The following is a 20674-nucleotide window of genomic DNA, read 5'->3' as shown; positions in this document are numbered from 1 at the left end:
CCTAGCTGGATCTATCCTCTCCTTCTTCTACTTTGAGGAAGACCCACTTACTTTAATCCTTCCTATAAGACCGTATCAGCCAACTCTTCTTACTTTATGACCCTTGTGCTATTAGAGTACTCGAGGGCCATGGGGTCTTTTCATTTCTGGCCTTACAACTATGTCCTCTCTATAAATCTTACTATATTTCTTCTATAATCTACCCTTTCCCCTTCAATATACCCTATTCCTCCTATGGGTTTAAATTCGGAAGAAGGCGAGTTCAGAAGCCTTAAGGTAGCAGCCCTACCACTGAACTATTCCATCGTCAGGCTAGTCCCCTGACATGGAGAACATAACCATACTTGTAAGCTGACAGAAAAAGATAATCGGATTGAATCTATGGGAAACGACCCTGGAATGGAAAAGGGAAAACGAAAATGGAAACGACAAAATATAATACACATAGCAAACTGGAATGTAAGAGGAATAGCATATAAAGAAATAGAATTAGACCAGTTATTAAATGAAAGAAATTTTAAAATAGCAGTAATCACTGAAACAAAAAAGAAATTAAAAGGAACTATGAGAACTGAAAATTTTAATGTGATATACAGTGGAGTCGACAGAGACCAAAGAGCACAAGCAGGAGTCATGATTTGGATTCATAACTCCCTTTCAAAACAGTTAAAACATTATAAATTATGGAATGAAAGAACAATAGAAGCTAGAATAAAAATAGATAGAGGCTATTTAACAATAATTGGTTTATATGCCCCAGAAGAAGGAAGAGAACAGGATAATATTGATTTTTATAATCAGCTACAAAACATATATAATAAAATAAATAAAAATGTTACATAATTTTAGCAGGAGACTTAAATGCAAGAATTGGAAACACAAAAATTAATAATAATATAGGAATACATGGAGAACACACTCTAAGCAGGAATGGTAAAAAATTGATTGACTTTGTAGTTTATAATAACCTAAAAATAATGAATTCCTTCTATAAACATAAAGACATACATAAATATACTTGGGCAGCAAGAGGATGGAAATCAATATTAGATTACTTCATATTAAATGAAAAGACATCAAAATTTTCACTAGATGTTAGAGTTCACAGAGGATATGAAATAAGCAGTGACCACTTCCTTGTTAAAATAAAATTAAGATTACCACCTAAATGGCTACAAGTAACAAGAACAGAAAGAAAAATTGAAACATTTGTTTATAAAACTAGACTATTGAATGACACAAATGTACAATGGCTATATGAACAAAGAATTAACCAGTATCTAGATAAAATAAAACAAAATGAAGAAATAGAAATAGAATGGCTTAATATAAAAACGATACTAAATGCAGCAGCAAATGAAAGCTTAGGAAAGACCAAAAAATTCAATAAAAAGAAAAAACTGAAGATCTGGGATGATACAATCAAATAAATAATCAAAAATTAAAAAGAAGCCTATCACAAATGGTTAAGCAGTAAAAGATTAGAAGATGAAATAGAATATAAAAGAATAAGAGCCATAGATAAAAGAGAAGTCAGAAAAAGACATAGAGAATCATGGAATAAATTTGTTTCTAATTTAGAACATGATTTATATAAAATAAGACCTAATGTATATAAGATTTTGAAACACCTAAATGCAAATACCAAAGAAAACATAAAATTAAACACTGAATTGAAATGAGAAGAATTTCTAAATTACTACACAGAACTGTGGACAGACAAATATTTTAAAAAAGACAACTGACAAACAAATAACGAAAATGAAAAGGAAATAACTGAAGAAGAATTAGAAATCAGCCTGAAAGAAACAAGAAACGGAAAATCACCTGGAGAAGGTAAGCTAGGTTCAGAACTATACAAATACGCAGGAACAAGATTCAAAAAAAGACTCTTATTATTTTTAAATAAAATTTACTCAACTGGTATCCCCCCAATAGAATGGAAAAAAGCAATTGTGATTCCTATCTTTAAGAAAGGTAATAGAGATGACCCTAAAAACTATAGAGGTATCAGTATACTAAATTCATGTTACAAAATATATAGCAGAATCTTAAATAACAAACTAATGAAATATTCCAAAAACTTTATTCTAGAGGTACAAAATGGATTTAGAAAAGGACGATCATGTATAGACCCAGCCTTCTGCCTAAAATTAATAATAGAGAAAAGAAGAGAATATAATTTAGAAACACATATTGCATTTATTGACTTTGAAAAAGCATTTGACAAAGTTAAAAGAAACATATTATTTAACATATTAAAAGAAAGACAAATACCAAATAATATCCTAAAACCTGTCACAAGTATATATGAAAATAATCAAATACAAATAAGATTAAATCACAAGCTATCATATACAAGAGAGATAAACCAAGGGGTCCGACAGGGATGTCCTCTCTCAGCAACTCTTTTTAATATCTACTTAAATGAACTAATAATAAAATGGAGTAAAAACTTACATCAAGGAATTAAACTTTCACCTACAGTTAACTTAAACGCTCTCCTCTTTGCAGACGACCAAATAATAATTAAAAATTCTGAAGATAACTTACAGAAAGCTATTTTACATCTAAATGAGATATCCAAAGATTATGGTATGATAATATCAACGGAAAAATCAAAAACTATGGCCTTTAAAGGACAAGATCCAGCAAGAACTAAAATAGTATTAGATAACAAGATCTTAGAACAGGTGAATTCATTTAACTACCTAGGATGTATGATCACTTATGAAAATGAAAAAGATATAAACATAAAAATTGCAAAATATTTAAAAATAACAGGAGTAATTAACTCTATATTTAAACCAAACCTAGTTCAAAAACAAACCAGGCTAAAAGTATACAATACATTAGCCCTTCTGGTCTTAATGTATGGAAGCGAAATCTGGACAATAAAACAAAAAGACAAACAAAGATTAACAACAGCAGAAATGAAGTTTATGAGAAAAACTGCAAAGTATACCCTATTTGACCACAAAAGAAACGAAGATATTATGAAAGAATTAAACCAAGAACGAGTAATTAAAAAATATAAACATAAATGGATGGAACACGTTCAAAGAATGAAAACAGAAAGATTACCAAAACAAGCCTTAAAGTACAAGCCATTAGGAAAAAGAAAACCAGGACGTCCTCTTAAACGATTCAACGATGACTTTTAAGGCCGGAACAGGCCATACTAGGCCTAAATCCTTGATACGTATGATGATGATGAGTATTATTTGGGAGGCCAGATTTAGGATTTTGTGGAGTTTCTGGACAGATGAAGAGTAACATTAGTGGAAAAAAGATACCCAATTTTTGGAAGCAACAGATCCTGTAGAAGTGTTATGTTTGTAACCAGGAAATGCCAGGAATTAGTGCCAATGAGAAGAGAAATATGGTCATGACTCTTAAACTGAGCATTATCAAAGTAAAGGGGAGAAAAAACGTTTTTTTTTTGCAAGAAAAAACACTGCAGTTTGGAAGGTGACTAGGTTGCTATCAGTCCATTGGAGGATAGAAATCATAGTTAACAACATTGATTGTAGATCATCTTGAAGCTTTATAATATTGAGCACTGTGGGGTTTGTTGTTTCAGTATGAGTAATGGGTAGTGCTATCATCAGCAAACTGGACAGGATTTGAGTTCACTGAGATGGTTAATTTATGTATATAAGGGTGAGTGAAATAACAGAAACCTATGGAACACCTGCATTAATAGAAAGATTTGAAGAGAGAACACTTCACTATTACATGAAGTGAATGAATGGATGAGAGAAAAATGGCAGTCCAGTTGTAAAGGGTGGAAGGCATCCCATAAGATGGCAGTTTGATGAGAAGCTTGATGCCAAAACCTTTCAAGGTTTTGGCATCAAGTTCACATGGAAATGTTCATTTGACATGGAAATGTTCACTTGACATTTCCATGTCAAGGTTTTGGCATGGAAATGTTAAGTGAAACAGCACAGGTGTCTCTAGACCTTTCCACTGCACAATTAGAGGTGGGTGATTTAGACTACAGATTTGTTGTGAATCTTGACCTTATGGAATTCATATTGTTTGTCACTGATTGACAGGTCTCCAGATGTTGAAGTTGCCTTTTGATGACCTAATAGTCTTTAGGTCTGCGTGGTTAGCCTAGTGGCTATGCACTTCGCAACCATATGCCTGGGGAAGGAGTGCCCTAGGTTCGATTCCCGTCAACGACGTGAGAAGCTCAAGGATCTTCCTCAGCCATAGCCAAGTTAGCTGGTCTTGGGCGTGGACAGCCAGGTTCCCCCCATCCTGCAAGCAGGCAAACCGGCCCCGTGAACACACACGGATTGCAGTCGTGAATATTGCCTTTAGGGGATGCAGCAGAGGATTGGCTAATTCATCTGCATTAATATGCCAGTAACCCCTCATTAGGAGGGGACTCAACCCATCCTAGGATGGATGAGAGGGATAGGATAGTCTTTAGATGACCTTATGTTAGTGAGAGCAATAGGATAATAGTTTAATGGTAGACTTTTTTTTTTTTTTTTGAATCAGCTGTATGTGACCTTGTTTGTATGCTGTAGAGTGAATGCCAGCGTAGTGTAATATAGTGTAAAGATAAGAATAGGTTTCAGTTCAAGAGTACATCTGTTAAGCACAGTTGGCTGGGTATTATCAGGACCTTAAGCCTTTTTAGTATCTGGGTTGACAGGATTCTCCTGATATCTTTCTCACAAAAGGCTACAGAAGGTGTATAATTTAGTGTTCCACATAAAAATGAGGATGACTTGCCTTTGTCAATCCATGCAAGAGATGAAAGAAAATAATTATGAATTGTGCCAGACAGTTAGCTTTATATTTAGGTGATGTTGCAACACTGCCACTTGGGTGAAGAGAAAAGCATTAGTACAGATATTGCCCAACAGCTTTTGCAAGGAACTAGAAGGCTACAATTGCCATTGCACAGGAGGTGGTTTTTGCATTTAGTCATTTCAAACTCATGCTTAGCCTGTTTGTGACCTTCTTACAGGCATTGGTGTAGGTGGTGAATGAAGCTGGAGTTTGTCTCAAGACACTTGCAAACTGAGCACACTTTTTAGAAACCATGGCTTGGATCTTGGGCTGGAATTTTGAACAAAGTAGGGAATGAAGCCCATTCTAACATAATTCTGGACATGATCACAGGTATTGGACAAACAATAGTTTGACAGATCATACATTTCACATTATAGTGCCAAAGGATACAAGTAAACAAATGGCTGAAGGGAGGGCATTCCACTAGAAATTGAATGTATATGAGATCTTCTGAATTATGAAAAGGATACACCACCTCAACACTGCAATTGGAAGTAGAACTGATTAAGAAAAGATACAGTGTTGGGTAAGTGGAGAGGAGTGTCACATTCTAGTTGGTAGCTGAAGTTTGTTTAATGTTATTGCTGATAGCAAATATCCCATCTTCTCTTAATGCTTGGAATTGGAATAAATGGGGATGGTATAATCCAGCTTCTGTCTGTGGATACAAATATTTTGGCATTTTTATCTACAGATGAAAGGCTGCATGTTCTCTTGCTGGAAATGTACTAGAAGTGAAGAAAGCAAGGTATCTTGTAGTGAGTGTAGATAAAATTTAATCTTCAGAGGACATTGACTATTAGAGACCATACCAGTCATTATTCTTGGATCTGGTTACTGGAATTTGAAAGGGATAAAGTTACTTTGGAGTAGGATAGTAGAGCATCGTATGTAGAATACACATCTTCAGTATTCTTATAATCTAGTGGGTAGAAGATGAAGAGATATGATTGAGACATTTAAGCATTTTCCAGATTGATGCTAGTGAAATTTTTCATATGGTAAAACAAGGATAAGAGGCCAACCCTGAAAGTTGCAAAAAAGTAGTGAATAAGATTTTTTTTTTTTTTTTTTTTTTTTTTTTTTTCCCCTCATAGAAAGCAATAGCACTACGGAAATCATTGATTGAGAGGGTGATACAAGTGTAGATAGAAAGTTTGAGTGGTATGATAGAATTTGTCTAAGTAACCTCCCACAGAGAGTCCTGTGATCCATGGAGATAAATAAAATAAATCCTCTAATTGCCATTTATTCCCCCAAAGGGAGTAACGACAGTTGTTTTAGTCCTAACTTCTTGAAGATGGGCAGCAACTCCACCTTCCTGGCCATTAATAATAGCTAGTCATAGGATATCATTGATTTCATAGGCATGCAGAGAATAGGGTACAGTGGACAACTGCCTTCTTGTGGAACTGAAATGGCGAGTTCTATGATCAGTTTGTAAAACCAGTTTCCAGGAGAAAAAATACTACTTGACTACTGTGCCAAAGATAATTAACAATGGAACTGGGTAGAGAGGAGCCTAGAAAAGTTTCTGTAATTGTAATTGGCAGAATCAAACTTATAATAGTAATCTTTCATCTGGTAAATCCAGCACTATGGTAGTGAATTTCTTTAAATTGGAATGACTTCTGTATAGTTTTATTAGGTCATTTCTGTATTTAATTGTACAGTAGTTTATGTGACTGCATTGGGAAATCAGTTCACTAGTAACATGCCAACCCATTCAAAATATGGTTATTTGAAGGTGGATAATTATGAAATCTCTATAATAAATTTGCTAAGTAGTTGTTACACTACTTTACTGTATATCTGTACTACTACTACTACTGTATACTGAATATTGTGTACTTTCAGAATTTTACTATAAAGTATAGCAAATATCCACTTTTTATTTAGATGGCACATTACTGGATTACATTCCATTCACCAACAAAGTGAGGATACAGTGGCTACTACAAGACAGTATCTCAGAATTAGTAATAGACTTGTACAAAATGTTAATGATAACATGGTAAATTCTCAGCATTTCGGTCCTGACAACCAATGTCCAATTTGCCTTAATGAACCACATTATCCAGTAGAAACTAATTGTGGCCATCTCTTTTGTGGTAAGTAACTAGATTTTTCTTAGTCATGTATATCTATAAATCTGACATTATGTCAACAACACTACTTACAGCAAACTTTGGAACCCCCCCCCCCCCCACACACACACACAGAAGAAATTCAATAAATTCTGAGAACTCATTATCCTGAATTTCAGCCAGATGAAGTGGACCCTCTTATACAGTCACTGATTCTTCAGGATATTCTCAAAATATTGGCATGGTCATCTGATTTCAACACTTACTAAATTTTGCATGCTTATATTTAATGAGATCATTAACAGTTTCGGGTGGATAATTGAATGCTTTCTGCTACATTGTAATATTTTGTGCATGATAGTTATGCCTTTTTTTTTTCTTTTTTAAATCTGATCCATACATGAAAGGTACCTATAGCACATCAATGCCATGTGTGGGCAAGAGGAATAGAAGAAAGGAGGGATCTGTTCACATTTTGCTTGAACAGCTGAGGGTTGTAATCTTTGGGAAAGGCATAATCAGTGGGGGAGACTTCCAAAGGACAGAAGTAGATGGAATTAAAGAGGATGCTGTGAAGTTGGTTCAGCGAGTTTTGAGATGGACTGTAAAAGGGTGTTGGTTAGCAGTGGCTGTTTTTAATGATTTTGCAGGAGAGTAGAGGAATGATAGTGGCCAATTCAGCAGAGCACTGTCCATGAAAGTATCTGTAGAAGAGGCACAAGGCAGAAACTGAATGTCTGTGACAGAGGGATTGAAGAGTGAGTATGTAAGAGAGAGAGATCATTAATTAGCTGGATTGCTCGCTTCTAAATAGAATTGAGCAATCTTAAGAGTGAATTTTGGTGCACCACCCCAAATATGGGAGCAATGTTCCATGGCTGGGCAGATTTGGCCTTTGTATAGAGTTAGCAGCTGTGAAGGTGTGAAGTAGTGTCTTGTGCAAAAAAGTACACCAAGTTTTTTGGCGTCTGTAGTTGAAATGGAATTGTGCCAGGAAAGATCAGAGATGCAGGTCAGTCCAAGAAGAGAAATCTGATCGTGTTTGGATATTACAGTATTAATAGAGGTAAGGAGGAGGGAAGTGAACTCTTTCTTGCGAGAGATGAGACAGAACTGAGTTTTAGTTGCATTGAAGTTTACAAGGTTGTCCTTGCCCCACTGGGATATAGCTAGGAGATCTGAGTTCATGTTCCTGGTTGTGGTAGATCTTGATTTCAGTTTGTCAAATGAAAAGGAGAAATGAAGTGTACTGACATTCGTAAAGCTATAGATAGGATTGGAAGACTGTGAGAGCAGATCATTTATATACAAGAGGAAGAGTGTGGGTGAAAGAACAGAACCCTGGGGTACTCCTGCATTGGTGGGGAAATCTAAAGAGAGTAAACTGTCTACCATGACATCTAGGAGGATCCTGTGAGAAAAGCAGACCATAGGATGGCAGTTTAAGTAGGCCTTTGTGCCAAACCCGATCAAATGCCTTTGAAGTGTTGAGGGAAACCATGTCAGTTTCTCCAAATTTCTCTATGGCCTGAGTCCATAGGCGGGTGATGAAAGCAAAAAGACAGCTCTAGATTGCTAGTGGCAGAATCCCTGCTGCTGGTCACTGATTAATTGGTATGCCTCTATTGGCTGAGTTTTATTACCTTTCTTTGGGATGTGCTTGATGTTGACCTGTTTCCACGTTGTAGGGTAGATGCCAGTTGAATAGGATAGATTGAAGAAGAAATACATGATAAGTGTGTTAGTTCTGGGACACAATTTTTTTAGCACAGTAGGTGGATACCATCAGGACCAGATGCCTTGTTTTTGTTCAGATTATTAAGGATTCTTCGGATTTCTTTTTGTTGGGAGACATGAAGGGGGGCATTCTGGGTTGATTGGTGGGAACGTTGCCCAGGTTATCAATGCAGGAATTGGAAGAGAAGAGTGATGCCAGTAAGTTGGCCTTGTCTTTAGGTGAGGTAACTACAGTATCATCAGGATGTAAGAGTGGTGGAAATCTTGTGGGCAGAAGTTGTTCCCAATGGCCTTGGCAAGGGACCAGAAAGAGCAACTACCATTTTGTGCAGGAGACTAGTTTGCAGCATTTGGTCCTTTCAAAGTCTGACTTGGTTATGATGATTCTTTTGCTACTGCTGCAAGCTGCTGAGTGGACAGCTGGAGAATTCAAGGATTTGCAGTCTCTGGCATGATATGCTGGTTCTGACAAATGCACATGTGCTGTCCTTGTGGCAGAAAGAGTTGTGTAACATGTACACTAGTGGCCAAAATTGTGGAAACCTTTTGGAAAAAGTGTATTTTTGAGGTTTAATGGCTCATAACCTCACTTTGTTTTGGTGTAATACCATAAAATTATATATCAGTGGAAAGATAATTTAATCAAGAATGTAATGCAACAAAGTTTTTTCAATTATCTGTATTCTGTGAAAAGTTATAGCCAAATAACTAGAGAAAAAGAAGCACAACTTGCTTCTGGTGACTAGTTGGTCTGTTTATATTGCTGTTTAGGCCATTAATGTAGAATTGGATGTGCAAATTTTGGGTGGATAAGAATTAGTGTTGTTGTGGGTTGTTTTTGGTTGGATTTTTTTTTTTTTTTATTTTTTTATTTTTTTTTTATTTTTTTATATGGGAGAATTTTTGAGATCTGCAGTAAAATTGCATTTCTTTTATTCAAAATTAAGTGGATATTGAATACCACATTATTTCTTAGCCGCATAAGAAACTCAAAGGTTGATATGAAGTAGCTTTCCTTCATTTGAATGTAGCCAATGAGCATGAGTGTTCAGAGAGCCAATAAGGTCTCAGTAGGATTCAGCTATTGATGTCATCTATTGTATCTGAGAGGAGGACATTTGTCAGTGTGTTATGTGATTGCTATCAAGTTGGTTGGGTTTTTTTGTGTTCTTTCATTTAGTGAGCTTGTAAAATGTAATAAAATTAAAGAAATGGCGCAAAGAGTTGACTGGTCACCCAGAAAGTGATGTAAAATAGTACTATTAATTGAACAAGGCTACAGCTATGAAGAAATTAGAAGAAAAATTGGTGGAAACTTAACCGAAAGTGGCATTTCTAAATTTTTGAAGAGGTACAAAGAGACTCAGTCAATACAAAATCAGACTGGTAAAGGCAAGAAAAGGTGCACAACAGCAAGTAATGATAGAAGAATTGAGAGACTGTGCCTACATGACAGAAGAAAATCATCTGGGTGTATACAAGATGAAATGGTGCAATACAATGTGAAGTTGCGTGCAAGGACTGTTCGGCACAGATTGCAGGAATTTCGTCTAAATGCTAGAATCCCATGAAAAAAGTAATTTTTATCTCTCAAACAAAGGCTGAAAAGATTAAAATAGGCTAAAACCCAAGTTAACTGGACAGCCGAACAATGGGACAGTATTATTTGGAGTGATGAGACTAAAATCTCCCTGTTTGGTAGTGATGGCATAAAATACGTAAGGAGAAGATTTGCATCCTGATTGCATTACACCTACCGTGAAACACACACTTAGTGTTATGATCTGGAGTTGTATGACATCAAAAGGTGTGGGTAGAATTTGCGTGATTAATGGGAATGTAAATGCCCAAAAATACATAAATGAAATACTTAAGCCCAAACAAAAGCCTTCTGCACGTGATCTTTTCCAAGATAATGAAGCATTTATATTTCAACATGATTCAGCTCCATGTCATGTTGCTGTGTGGAAAAAGTGGTTTCAGGATAATCATATTCCACTGCTGAAATAGTCCAGACATTAATCCAATTGAAAATCTATGAAGCCAACTAAAGAAACTTGTTAATCAAAAGCAACCCACTAATAAAATCCAATTAATAGAAGCAATAATTCAATCTTGGTTTCACATTATAACAGCTGCAGAACTAAAAAACTTGGTTCACTCCATGGGAATGCATTGTAAGGCCATAATTAATGCTAAAGGTTACCCAACTAAGTATTAACTCACATTGTGAGAATTTTTGTATATCTCATTTTTTTCTATGTGTTTCACTTTTCTTCTTTATAACTGCTGTTCTAATAAAAAAAAAAAAATCCTTCATTTATTGCATTACATTCTTGATTAAATTATCTTCCACTGATATATAATTTTATGGTATTACTCCAATACGCTTTTTCGAAAAGATTTCTTTCCACAATTTTCGCCACTAGTGTAGATTGGGCAGCTGAGCGGGACATTGGATGTTGAGATTGGTGTTTGGGTTTCTGATAGGAATAGTAGTTCTGGTGACAAGTTAGTGGTGCACATTGTTTATATTGCTGTTTAGGCCATTAATGTTGAAGTGGATGTGCAAATTTTGGGTGGGTGAGAATTTTTTTTTTTTTTTTTTTTTTTTTTTTTTTTTTTTTTTTTTTTTTTTTTAGGGAAGAATTTTTGAGATCTGCAGTAAAATTGCATTTCTTTTATTCAAAATTAAGTGGATATTGAATACCACATTATTTCTTAGCTGAATAAGAAACTTAAAGATAGGAAATCTTATCTAAGAGTTTCATGCCGAATATAGAAAACTATATAAAGTTTGCCGAGTCCAAACGTAAGCCAACACCTGGTAGTGCAATGGCAGGGCAACTTGTAGTAAAGGTGGAGAAAGCTCTGATCACTGTCCTTAATATTTTCTCATAATGTAAAACACAGCTCCTAGGAGATGTATTACTGTTCTACATTATGAGAGAAGGTCACTACCCAGACCAGTTTCAACCTTTTTTGAGGTCTCATCAGTGAGTAGGTAGACCTAGATGTAATACTAAGGTTTCGATAGTCAGACTTATTTCTTTACTGTACGAGTTGCCAAGAGGTGCACAAATACAATTACTGAAATAAGAGCCAACAGGCATCACTTCGGCAAAGTAAAATTATTCAAAATTAAATGGATATTGAATACCACATTATTTCTTAGCCGAATAAGAAACTCAAAGATAGGAAATCTAATCTAAGAGTTTCATGCCGAATATTGAAAACTATGTAAAGTTCGGCGAGTCCAAACGTAAGCCAACACCTGGTAGTGCAGTCAGGGCCTAAGAAATAAATATGACAGGGCATCTCGTAATAAAGGTGGAGCAAACTCTGATCACTGTCCTTAATATTTTCCCATAATGTAAAACATAGCTCCTATTCTCTCATAATGTAGAACAGTAATACATCTCCTAGGAGCTGTGTTTTACATTTTGGGAAAATATGAAGGACAATGATCAGAGCTTACTCCACCTTTACTACGAGTTGCCCTAGCATTGCACTACCAGGTGTTGGCTTACCCTTGGACTCGCCAAACTTTATATAGTTTTCTATATTCGGCATGAAACTCTTAGAATCAGATTTCCTATCTTTGAGTTTCTTATTCGGCTAAGAAATAATGTGGCATTCAATATCCACTTAATTTTGAATAATTTTACTTTGCTGAAGTGAAGCCTGTTGGCTCTTATTTCAGTAATTGCATTTCTTTTGGTTGTGGTTCATTGTGGTTGGTGAGGAAGAGATAAAAAGGAAGTGCAGACACACTAACCACACAGAGGGGACTTGATCTCCTGTCATTTGTCAGATTTGTGCATTTAGTATTTTAAGTTGAACACATAAAGACTAAACTAAAATTCTTTGCTGGCTTGTTTCATTTTCAGTTACAAAAATTGAATACAAATTAAGTTTGATATCAACTAATTTTGTGTGGGATTGGGGGTAGAAAAGCTGGGTCAGCATGGCATGATCACTGTTACCAACTCGTGGCATAAGTCATGTCCTTTTCTGAGAACCCCCTCTTCTGATGCAGTTTGATGAAATCTAACACTTTGACCTAGAGTTGCTCCTTTCATATGTTACTTGAGAAAGTTGTCTCATAACAGCTCAGCACATTCTCCTTCATTCTTATCAGTTTTCTTTGCTACCCATTTAGTGTTCAGATAATGTCACCTATAATGATTACTCATTTAGTACCTATCAGTGTAATTTGTCTATGCATTTCATCACCCCCAACAACTAAACCACTTATTCAATAACACACCACTCTTTCATCCTGTTAGCATCCACCTTCTCCTTCATTCTTATCAGTTTTCTTTGCTACCCATTTAGTGTTCAGATAATGTCACCTATAATGATTACTCATTTAGTACCTATCAGTGTAATTTGTCTATGCATTTCATCACCCCCAACAACTAAACCACTTATTCAATAACACGCCACTCTTTCATCCTGTTAGCATCCACATCAAATACCTGAAGCTAACTCCTGCATGGAATATTTCTGTTAGTATATACAATATATACACAAAAACACAAGGTAAAACTATTATTTATTAAATATACTGTCACATATTTCAGTCTGAAATTAACAGACCATCATCAATGGCTTAAAAAAACAGTTGTTAGAAGGTAGAATGCAAACAATTGGTTTATTCGAAATAGAAAAATAGAATGAGCTGCATGATGTTAAATTGCCAATAGTGCTATGCTTTAACTGAAGAAAAGGTTATTTATAACAGTGTAAAAATAAATTACACACAAATGCACACACGCACACCTATATATATATATATATATATATATATATATATATATACCAGGTGATCCAAAAGTCACAGAAAAAGTAAAAATTCAATAATTTGAAAAGTATAGACAGTAGCACGATGCGGTTTTCACAGAAAGACATGGGTGGTTTTTTTTTTTAATAACGAAAAATTTTATTGCCAGAATAGTTGCATTTGTCACCGACGGGTGGCGCTATAGCAGTCCCGAAGCTGCTATCTGTCACTATTTAAACCGTGAGGTACGTGAATTTCAGATGTAGTGAATTCTGAAGTTAAACTTTCAGCATTTAATGTTTATTACTGAAGTTAAATGTTCTGCCAAGGTGAGGCATGTTATCGTTACGAGATAAAGCACTTTTAGTTAAGCTGTATTATCAGAACTCCGAATGTGCAAGTATGGCTTTGTGCACTTATGGTTCGATGCGGGGTATTATAAGTGTAAGTGGAAAGGGAACGATGTCTTGTTCCTCACTGATAGCTATGATGAAAAGGTTTGAGGACACTGGCAGTTTGGAAGCACGTGCAAGAAGTGGGAGACCCAAAAAAAACTGTTGCAGTTGTGCACGAGGTCGAACATGAGACCGGCACACAATCGGCAGCTTCCGCACATGGGGAATGCAGTGCGTGTGAAATTTCAAGACGAACTGGCATTTCGTACAGGACTGTGTGGCGATCACTCAGGATCATCCTCAAGAGGTATCCTTACAAAATCCAACACGTACAGGAACTGAAACCAACCGATTTCAAGAGATGTCATGAATTTGCAAATTGGGCTTTTCAACAGATGGAAAACAATGCGGACTGGCTGTCAAATGTCCTGTGGACTGACGAGGCGCACTTTTCGTTTAATGGAAGTGTAAATGCGCACAACTGCCGCATCTTGGCGAGAGAGAACCCACACGTGATTATGGAAACCCCTTTGCATCGGCCAAAGGTGATAGCATGGTGTGGGTTCACTGCATCATTAATTATAGGCCCCTTTTTCTTTGAGGAAGTCCACAGCGGTACATTTCGAACTCACAGGCAAGCGTTATGCAGCGCTTTTAAGAGACAGCATCATTCCCTCCTTGCAAGAAAGGCAAGTGCTCCATAGTGTAACATTCATGCAGGATGGAACACCTCTGCACATCACAGGTCCTGTCCAGCACCTGCTGCGATCGACATTTGGCGATGACCGTGTCCTCAGTTGTTCTTTCCCGCACGAATGGCCACCAAGATCTCCAGACCTTGTGACTTTTGGTTATGGGGCTACTTGAAGTCACAGGTGTACAGAAGTCAGCGGACGTCATTGGCCATGTTGAAAGAAGCTATTCGCCCTCATGTGACAGGAATTACAGCTGAAACCCTCTTCGATGCTGTGTAGAGTGTTGTGCCATGTCTGACGTCCATTCGCATGAATGACGGCCATCACATTGAACATTTATAATCCTAGCTGCGTTGCGAACTGTGCTGCACCACTGCACAAACTACTGACACAACTGAAGCACCACCTGTCGGTGGAAAATGTAACTATTCTGGTAATAAAATTTTTCGTTATTAAAAAAAAAATCCCATGTCTTTCTGTGCATTTCTGTGAAAACCGCATCGTTCTACTGTCTATGCTTTTCGAATTATTGAATTTTTACTTTTTCTGTTACTTTTGGATCACCTGATATATATATATATATATATATATATATATATATATATATATATATATATATATATAACTTATATCATACTCAACAGATCATCAGATACGTGTGTGTAGTATCTAGTTGGTTTCTTAAGACCTTATGTCTTTATAATATACAATTCTTGATTCAGTAGTCATTTGGTGGGGGTGGGACTTTAATGATGTGTGTGTATTTCAGATCAAAGAATGTTGTGGTCTGTCTCTATTCCATGTTAATCTAATCCGGATTTATTGGATTTTTTGTTAAAAATATACGATTGATGTTATTTTTTGTATTTTGTTTGTATTTTTTTCTATTGAGCATCCAGCTTATCCGATATAGGAAAGTTGACAGTCACATGGAACTTAGTACACACCTGGAAAAGACATAGGAGAGCATTTATATTTAGAAGAGGGGAAATACATTGAGAGTTTATTAATAGGAATAAAAATCGCTATTAAATCATTTATCTTCCGAATTCTTGAAATTGGTTCTGAAATGCTGGAGATGTATGGGAATGGAACTTGACGTATTGATTCCTTGTTGTTTGGGTTAGGTTTGTAGCACTCGAACAGATGTTGTGTAGTCCTTTCTGAGAAGCCATTTAATTAGAACAAAAAAGGACATAAGGACAAAAAAGGTTCAGTCCTTAATATTTCCCATCCAATCTGTTCTTGTCTTCCTCTTCTTTTTTTTTTTTTTTCTTTTTTTGTAGGGATTCATGCCTTAGCATGTGACTAAGGTTAGGTGGTTTTTCAACAGAGTCTTATCTTCCTCCAATCATCTATAATATTTCTAAATTAGTTTATTTGGAAGTCCATGGGACTCTATGAATCCTTGTGAGGATCCACATCTCAAAGGCTTTTAGTTTATTTTCACAATATTTTGACATTGTCCAAGTTTCTGCTTCATATAGCAGTGTTGACCATACGTAGCATTTGGACAGCCTGATTCTTGTTTTTGTGTGAATTTCCCTTGAGGTCAGATTGTTTTTCATGCTAATGAAGGTTGATCTAGCAATTTCTATTCTTCTTAATATTTCCTTATCTCACTTTCCATTCTCTGTAATTAGTTGACCCAAATATATATAACTCTCTACTTAATCTCTAAAGCAGTATTTCCCAATGTTTTTTGGATCAAGCCTCAAAGATTTTGATGTCCCCCCCCCCTCGCCGACAATAGTGAGTGTTTTGAGTATATCAGTGATGAGGTGACGAATGCAACATCGTTTTCTTATCCCCCCCCCCCCTGTGGCATACTCCCCACGTTGAGAAACACTGATTTAAAGTATTTCCTCTTATCTTAATATTTATATTGGGTATTTTTCCTTTTTCTCTTGTTACCAGCATAGTTTTTGTTTTGAAGTTGAAATTAAGTCCATATTTTTCACTTAGTTCCAGTATCTCTTCTAGTAGGTTTTGAATATCTTTTTTATTTTCAGCTAACAGCACTGTATAGTCTGCATATCTTAAGTTGTTTATATTCCTGCCTCCTATGCTGACTCCTTTAAATTCTTCTAATTGCTGGAAGATATTGTCAGTATAGAGGTTAAACAATATAGGGGAAAGAATATAGCCTTGTCTGACACCCTTCTTTACTGGGAATTCCTCAGAGGTTTCTCCTGATATTTTTATTGAGGCAATTTGCTCCTAATTTTCTGATACATTTGATTAGTTGTTTATGTTGTATATTGTTAAAGTAGTCAATAAAATATAACTAGACTTCTTTCTGCTTCTCTAGGTATCTTTCTATAATAGTTCTAATGTTGAAGAGTCCTTCTCTAGTTTATTTTCCTGAAAACCAGATTGTGTTAATCTGGTGTTAATCTAATTCATTAATTTCCAATTTGATTTTATATTTATTTCTTTCTAGGATGATATATAACATAACTTTTGCTATCTGACTGATCAGACTGATTGTTCTGTACTCTTCACATTTGATTGGCTTCGATTTTTTTAGGTATTGGTAGGAATGTTGAGTGCTTAAAATCTTTTGGCAGGTGTCCAGTTTCGTATATTTTGTTACACATATCAGTCAGTGATCTTATTGCCTTATCATTTAAAGCCTTTAGATATTCTGCCATAATTCCATCCATTCCTGGAGCTTTTCCTAGTTTCAGTTTCCTAATGGCATTTGTTCCTTCCCCAGGTAAGAATAGTAGGCCCCTCCAAATCTTCTTACATCGGTTTATCTATTCTATCATGATTGTAGAGTTCCTTTGAATACTCTACCCATCTATCCCTTATTTTGTCTTTCTCCATTAGGATGTTTCCTGATATCTTCAATGCAATGAGAGCCTACCCTCTTGCAAGATTTGCTAGTTAGCTCCCTGACTTTTTCATGAAGTTCTCTGGTTTTGTGCTTTTTTGTCCAAAAGTTCAATTTCTTTGCATTTGTTTTTGAGCCATAGTTCTTTTGCAATCCTACATTCTTTCCTGATCTTCTTGTTTAAGTTCTTGTATTCAGGACAATTTTTGTGTTTCTTTCTTTCCTCCATCATTTTCAGTATCTTGTCCAGGGTTTATCAAATTTGAGAATTGTTTGTTTTACTGCCTTTTTTATGCCCTCTTTAAATTTCTGCCATCTACTTCAATCTCATCTTTTGGGTAAGGATACTTGGTGGAATGAGGAACATTAACATCAGTGGATTGTGCCAGTTCCTTTAAAAATTTATCTTGTATTTCTTCATTTTTAAGGGAGCCAAGATCGTATTTTACTATCTTTATAGGTTTCATTGTTTTTCTTTAATTTTATTGTTGCTTTAATGACCACAGGGTTGTGGTCTGATCCAATATCAGCCCCTGGGTATGTTTTGTCTTGTTAGATGTTATTCCAGAATCTTTTTTTTAATCATTATATAGTCAATCTGGTTCCTACAGCTGTCTCCGAGACTTTTCCATGTGTAAAGTCTTCTAGGAGGTTGGCTAAATAAAGTATTTGTTATTACCAGATTGTTTTCTTCACAGGACTGTATTAATCTTTCTCCTCTTGGATTTCTATGTCCTAGTCCCTGGTTTTCCATGCAGGAAGAGATCTTTTTTGAGCCTACTTTAGCATTTAGATCTCCCATAATGATAGTTATATCATCTGATTTAGCATTGTTAAGTGCATTTTGAATCATAGAAACATTCTATATCTTCATCAGGGTAATCAGAAGTAGGTGAAATATATTTAAACAATAAAAATATTAAAAGGTTGAGCTGCAATTTTTAATGCAATTATCCTGTCACTTATGGGCCAAAATCCAAGTAAGGATTGCACAAACTTATTTTTTAGTACTAATGTTACTCCATTCCTATGACTGTCTCCACATGAGTATATAATTGAATGGCTCTTCCTGTTTATTATTCCACTATTAGTCCATTTGACTTCACTGATACCAGCAATGTCAATTTTCATTGCTTCAAGTTCTTGTATAAGGTTATCTAACTTCTCAGCTTCATATATGGACCTTACATTCCAAGTTGCAAACCTTAAGAGAAGATTCTTGGTTTTCAGATATGAAGAATCAGGAGATATCCTCCCTGGAGGGTTTAAGGTATCTTCGTCTATTTTCATAGTATCTGTCTTACGTTCCCCAGTTTCTTTCTCTTCTTCCCTGTAATGTTTCCAAGAGACAAAATGTGCAGACGGTCCAACTTTGTCTCTATTGCACAGAGACAACTTTGTCTCTGTGCAATAGAGACAGTTTTGTCTCTGTGCTCTGTTCAATAGACAAAGTTGGTCTCTATTGAACAGAGAATGTTACGTGTGAGGTTCCTGTCTCTTCCACGGTGACTGGCCACATCTCTGTTTTGTCTCAGTGTGTGCCCAGACTATGTCACATAGTTTGCTGTCATGCCTTCATTACCATTGTCAAATTAAATTTTGGTCATCTGCTAACTCTGCCATTCCAGTCTTCAAGTGCAACAAGGAGGAGACACTCTCCTTCACTACAGCATAAAATGCTGATACCCTCACTTAGTTTTGCATGCCAGTTGAGGCATTGTCCCAGAGTATGGCCACTGGTGCACTCTACCAGCTACTTGGAGTCATAAGTGAGAGTTGCATGAGCAGTAGGGACCAATTCCACCCAGCCACCAAATATTTTGATGCAACTGCTATGCAGGCAGGGGTGCTACACCTACTATCCATACCTTACACCCCAAAGTTTAGATTAACTTCATGAATTAACTTTATTTTATTTGCCCCCAAAAGGCATGTTGTTAGGACATTACTACCTTTTGAATTAAATTTTGAATTGTTTCTATAACTAAGAGGGTGATCTGAAAAGTTCTCAGCCCAACAATGAAAAAACAAAGTTATAATTTTAAAATTATTTTTATTTTTCACCATAATCTCCCTTAAGACTGATACATTTATTCCAGCACCATTATCCTCTCCCTTTAGTTGTTCTCAGCAAGATCTGCAAAATACCCCTCTACAGCTGCAATCACCTCTTGATTCGAAGAAAAAATGCTGACAAGTGAGGAAGAGTTTTAGTTTTGGGAAGCAATAGAAGTCAGAGGGAGCCAATTCTGGGGAATAGGGTGGATGTTCCAACAATTCATAGTGCAGATCCCTTAATTTTCCCATTGCCAAAACACTTTTGTGGGCATGTGCATTGTCCTGATGAAAGATGATTTTTTCCTTCTGCAAACTGGATCTTTTCTCACGAATTTTTTTGTCTAGTCTGGTTAAAAGATCAGAATAATAATCCCCAGTTATTGTTTTACCCTTTTCAAGATAATTACTAAACAAAATGCCTTTTAGCATCCCAAAACACTGATGCCATGATCTTTCCTGCTGATGGAACCGACTTTGTCTTTTTTGGCACTGAACAACTGGCTTCTGTCCACTGTTTTGACTGCTGTTTGGATTCTGGTGTGTAATGGCGAATCCAAGTCCCATCCATAGTAATAAATCAACGCACAAAATCATTTTTATTCTTGTTAAAATGCTCCAAGCACTGTTCAGAGATTTTCATGTGAGTGCTTTTTTGATCTGCTGTGAGTAAGTGTGGCACCCATCTTGCACAAAGCTTTTTCATATGCAATTTTTCATGCAGAATATATCCTACACGTTCTTTTGAAATGCCTATAGTCTCAGCAATTTCATGCACTTTGACTTGCCGGTCATCCAATACCTTACTGTGCACTTGATTAATGATTTCTGGTGTTGTTACACTTTTTGAACATCCTTCACGTGGATCATCTTGACGGCTGGTACGTCCACGTTTAAAATTGGCAGCCCATTTCTTAATTGTTGAAAATGAAGGAATAGAGTGCCCATAAACTTTTATGAATTTCTTTTGGCATGAAACCTTCTTTTACAAAGAATTTTATGACCAACAATACTCAATTTTATCCATTTCAAGGGATACAGACAACACTTTTGCTTCAGACAGCTGTATAAAACAAACTGCTTGATAATATGACTTGCAATTTCACATGGATGCTTATGACAGATGCACCAACTTAGAAAGAAATAATCTTGCCGGTAGTATTGCCATCTATGATCGAGGCCAAGAACTTTTCAGACCACCCTCATATAAGTACTGTGCTTTTGCATTTTTATTTGCTTTGAAAATGCTGGTCGTAAATCCAGCA

At 36.0% G+C, this 20674-nt stretch overlaps 1 protein-coding gene across 1 annotated transcript in view; it reads left to right on the top strand.

The window, feature by feature from the left end:
• The window catches only part of LOC150092600 (E3 ubiquitin-protein ligase RNF170-like), a 140920-nt gene that overhangs the window by 28553 nt on the left and 91693 nt on the right, over positions 1-20674 (top strand). The window contains exon 2 of the mRNA XM_090414514.1: positions 6715-6926. Within this exon, the coding sequence (XP_090270640.1) occupies positions 6715-6926 (212 nt within the window). The remainder of the gene's footprint in view (positions 1-6714; positions 6927-20674) is intronic.

Source organism: Typopeltis vanoorti, chromosome 25, assembly GCF_054136105.1.
Source record: "Typopeltis vanoorti isolate ZY-2024b chromosome 25, IOZ_Tvanoo_1.0, whole genome shotgun sequence".
In the NCBI taxonomy this organism is placed as follows: domain Eukaryota; kingdom Metazoa; phylum Arthropoda; class Arachnida; order Uropygi; family Thelyphonidae; genus Typopeltis; species Typopeltis vanoorti.
The sequence above is the reverse complement of the archived record's forward strand: the minus strand, read 5'-3'. Positions and strand labels throughout refer to the sequence as shown.